This window comes from Neomonachus schauinslandi, chromosome 11 (genome assembly GCF_002201575.2).
Source record: "Neomonachus schauinslandi chromosome 11, ASM220157v2, whole genome shotgun sequence".
NCBI lineage: Eukaryota > Metazoa > Chordata > Mammalia > Carnivora > Phocidae > Neomonachus > Neomonachus schauinslandi.
Window position 1 is genome coordinate 52,809,709 of NC_058413.1, and position 3,778 is coordinate 52,813,486.

Sequence of the window (3,778 nt, forward strand, 5' to 3'; positions counted from 1 at the left end):
CCCGCGCGCCCCCTCCCTTCTTCCCTCCCTCCCTCCGGACTAGGCTCGGGGGCTCGGGGGCTCCGCTCCCCGGGGCTTGGTATTTTCCAGGCTGTGGAGCTACAGCTGACGGAGCTCGGAGCCCCGCCCCGCCCCGCAGGGTCCTAGCGCCCGCCCTCGCGCGCCCTGGGAGGGAACATGGCCTGGGGAGGACTAGTCCTCAACCCGGGGTTGGGGACGGGGCGGGAAGGGGCCAAGTTAGAGTGGATTCTGGGAGGGGGGGCTCTGAGGTGCTTGAAGAGGGATTCTGGAAGTTAATTAGGAGCCCCTTCTCTCCATCCCCCTCCCATACGCACAGTTATACACCCCCGCAACAACCTACTTACACACAGGCACGCTGTCCCCAGACATCCCAGAGACACCCCCACACGACACTCCAGAGACCCAAACATGGGCACACACCCCCGCCACAATCAAAAGCAACTCACTTGCATCCCCCACCAACCACGAAGCACACCAAGCCTACACACTTCTAACCCATTTCCCAGTGAGGTTCGCAAACCCAGGGGGAAGTTGATGGAACCCACTAGCCTCAAGGTTCCCAGATTGACCAGACTTGGGCAACATCTCTCCAGTCTTACTCCCAGCTGGGAGCTTTAACCAGGGCCCCCGTCCAGCCCAGGACTCTGGCCACTGTCCACCACCACCTGTCCTGAGCACCCAAGCACCTGCCCACACACCTCCATGGACTAGACTGGGCTCTCAAGAGTATCTGGCCCCAGAGTCTGGGGCTCCCCTGTCCCTCCCCGGGCAGAGCTGGCCGGAGCTCCAAAGCCAAGGGGGGAGTGGCGTTACCTCCACCAGCACTCCAGCCACCCCCTCCAGCCTGGGAGGCCGACATCTGCCCCCCCTGGGTCCTAGTGCCAGGCCTGCCTCCAGCCACTTCCTAGGAACTGAGGCCAATAGTTCAACTTCTCTGAGGCCAGGCGGGAATGAGTGTGGCGGATGGCCCAAGGCTGAGCATTGACTCGCACCAGCCACTGGCCTGTGACCGCAGAGAGGCAGGGAGGGCCCATGGGAGCTCACCTGGATGGGCAGCTAACTTGCCCAGTGTCACACAGTGAGTACAGAGCCATCCTATCCAGTACCCAGGTCTCATCCTCCTCCCACCCCAGGGTTCCTTTCTCTGCTCTGGCAGCTCCATCCTTTCTGGGCCTTAGTTTCCCATCTGTGGAATGAAGGAATCAGAATTCCTTCCTAGCCTCACCATCCTAGAGCGCTGGGATGGAATAGCTTTTCTTAAAGGTGCTAGAGAAAGATGAGTTGTGACCGTGGGTTGTGACCGTGGGTTCACAGATAGAGGTGTTTCTTCCTATAGTGCTTAGGGCTCCAAGCACTTTGTGAATCAAAGCACTTCGTGAATACAAGCGAAGGGGGGTGAGCAGGGAGCTGTGATGGCAGGTGACCTCAAGGGGTATTCTGCAAAGTAAATCCTGTAAAACGAGTTGCAGGTCCCCATGAGGTGTGATCACCTTCCATCTCCAGTATGTGGGTGGCATAGTCATATAATCACTCCCGCCCCTTCGAACCCAAATTCTTTAAATGTGTGGGAGTGGGTGGCAGGGGAGCTGGCCCCGGGCTCAGGAGGCCGGGGCTATTGTTCTCTGCTAGGCACCTCCTCTGTATCCACCCCAACTCTAGACAGATCACTGCCGCTCCCCTGGCCTCAGTGTTTTATCTGACAGCCTCACAGCCAGGCGGGTGGGAGACCCAAAAGAGGAGTCCAAGAGCCTACTTTGTGAACTGTTGCCTCTGGGATCTACCATAAGGAAAAGCGATGGGAACAGCGGGGCCTGGTGGATCCTGTCTTCTTATGGCCCCAGTAACATCTCAGCAGATAGCAAACACTAGGGCAGTAAACCTTTCGTGCCCATCACCCAGTCCAGGGTAAAAGAGATAAGGCTGGGGTGACAGCAGTGAGGGCAGACTGACAGAGAGCTGCCCGTCTGAGAGAGACACATAAACTCAGGGAGGTACAGATGGCAGAAACCATAGATTAACCAAGAATGAATCTTTTGGGTCTTGGGTCAGAAGAAGTAAGTGGCCTGGTACCCCAGCTTCGATGGCCATGCCCTGGGCTCAACCCTGGGTCCTGGGTTTAGGCCAGACTAACTAGCCAGTGAGTGAGCAGAATTATTCCCCATCCTACTCATCATTCATTTGCCCTTGCAAGTGTCCCCCTACCCCCGCCATGCCCCCGAAATTTAGGTATCTCTGGCTTAGGGGTTTATGACAGCCTCTCAAACATGACCGCCAAACACCCCTGAGCAAGAGAGAAGGACCCTGTCTGCTCAAGGGCAGAACAGTGAGCCCAGGAGGGCTGAGAGAGGGGACCTGGGGGAGGAGTCTGGAGAGGAGTTCTAGAACTTGGCCACCCCTGCTTCCCATAGCCTGGCAGTGCGAAGGGTCTGTGGACCTGGGTTTAAATCCAAGCCACACCGTTTCCGAGCTGTGTGACCAAGGGCAGGTGACAAGTCTCTCTCAGCCTGTTTCCGAACTGTGTGACCAAGGGCAGGTGACAAGTCTCCCTAAGCCTATTTCTTCATCTAAAATAAAAATACCTACTCTCTGAGAATTATTGCAATGAAAAGAGTTGTACGTGTGGCAGTTTCACCCCCAAATAGTCAGAAATATAACTGGGAGGGGAGGTAGAGAGAATATACTGTCCAAAAATGGCATGTTTCCAACAAAAATTGTTAAGGTAACATCTTGATACGATGGTGGTTAAGATTCTCATGGAAGATTAAACAGTCGAAAAGGTTGGCAAGGCATGCCCCCTGCTCGGACCCTTGCAGTCCCCTGCCCCAGCCATAGGGCCCCTCCACCAGAGGTGGGTCGAGGTATTTCTTTGGGCCCCCAAGGTACAGCCCAGGTCTGGCTCCTGTCTGGGTCCCAGGCGCCAGAATGGGGCATCACCGAGCAGGAGTCAGAGTGGCTGTGGAAGGCAGGAACTTGTATGAGAAGGAGAAGGTGCTTAGCAAACTGAGAGGCGTCATGGGAACGTGAGGGATCATTACCTAGGGCGCTGGGCAGGTGCTGGGGCTTACACATGCCCCTCACAGAGAGAACAGCTAAGGCCGCGAGAGGCACAGGGACACCCCTGAATCACAAAGCAAGTCAGGGCCCATTTGGGGACCTCTAGTACCTCATGACTCTGATTCCCAGAATGGGGCAGTGGGTCATTTGGAGATTCTTTGCCAGACTTTGCCCACTGCCCCCTGACAGTTATTGGAGCGGAGGTCAGGCACCTGCCTGGAGCCACCCGTGACCTGGTCCCCAACACTCCCTTCAAATCCCCCTACTATGTCCCCATCAGAACTAAAGATCCTCAGACTGATGTCATCTGTCCCCAGCCCCTCACTGTACAGATGGGGACACAAAGGCCCAGCTAGCAGGAACAAAGCAGAGAGCAGAACCTAGGTTTCCCAGTTCCTATCCCAAGGCTCCACCCTGCTCCCCATTATATGCCACCACTTTCACTACCCTGGGGGGGGGGTGTGGGTACAGTTACCATCCTCTCTCTGTCTTAAGATTCAGCCTCTGCCCAGGGCCCCCACCCTCCCCAGTGTCCTGGACAATGAGGGGCCACCAAGTCTTGACTTGCTCCTACTCACCATCTAGTCAGACAGACGGATGGCTGCTCCGATCTCCCCTCTGGGAGATGAGGAGAAGGCCCCCCCTGGCCCCTTCTCCCCCCACCCCCTCCTCAGGGGTAACCTGGCCTGCCAGCTTGGGTGGA

General features: G+C 56.6%; 1 protein-coding gene across 1 annotated transcript in view; it reads right to left on the bottom strand.

Moving 5' to 3' along the window:
* Window positions 1-800, bottom strand: part of STARD10 (StAR related lipid transfer domain containing 10) — a 26,113-nt gene extending 25,313 nt beyond the window's left edge. The window contains exon 1 of the mRNA XM_021704638.1: window positions 366-800. Coding sequence (XP_021560313.1) covers window positions 366-390 — 25 coding nt within the window. The 5' untranslated portion in view covers window positions 391-800. The remainder of the gene's footprint in view (window positions 1-365) is intronic.
* Window positions 801-3,778: the final 2,978 nt, after the last annotated feature.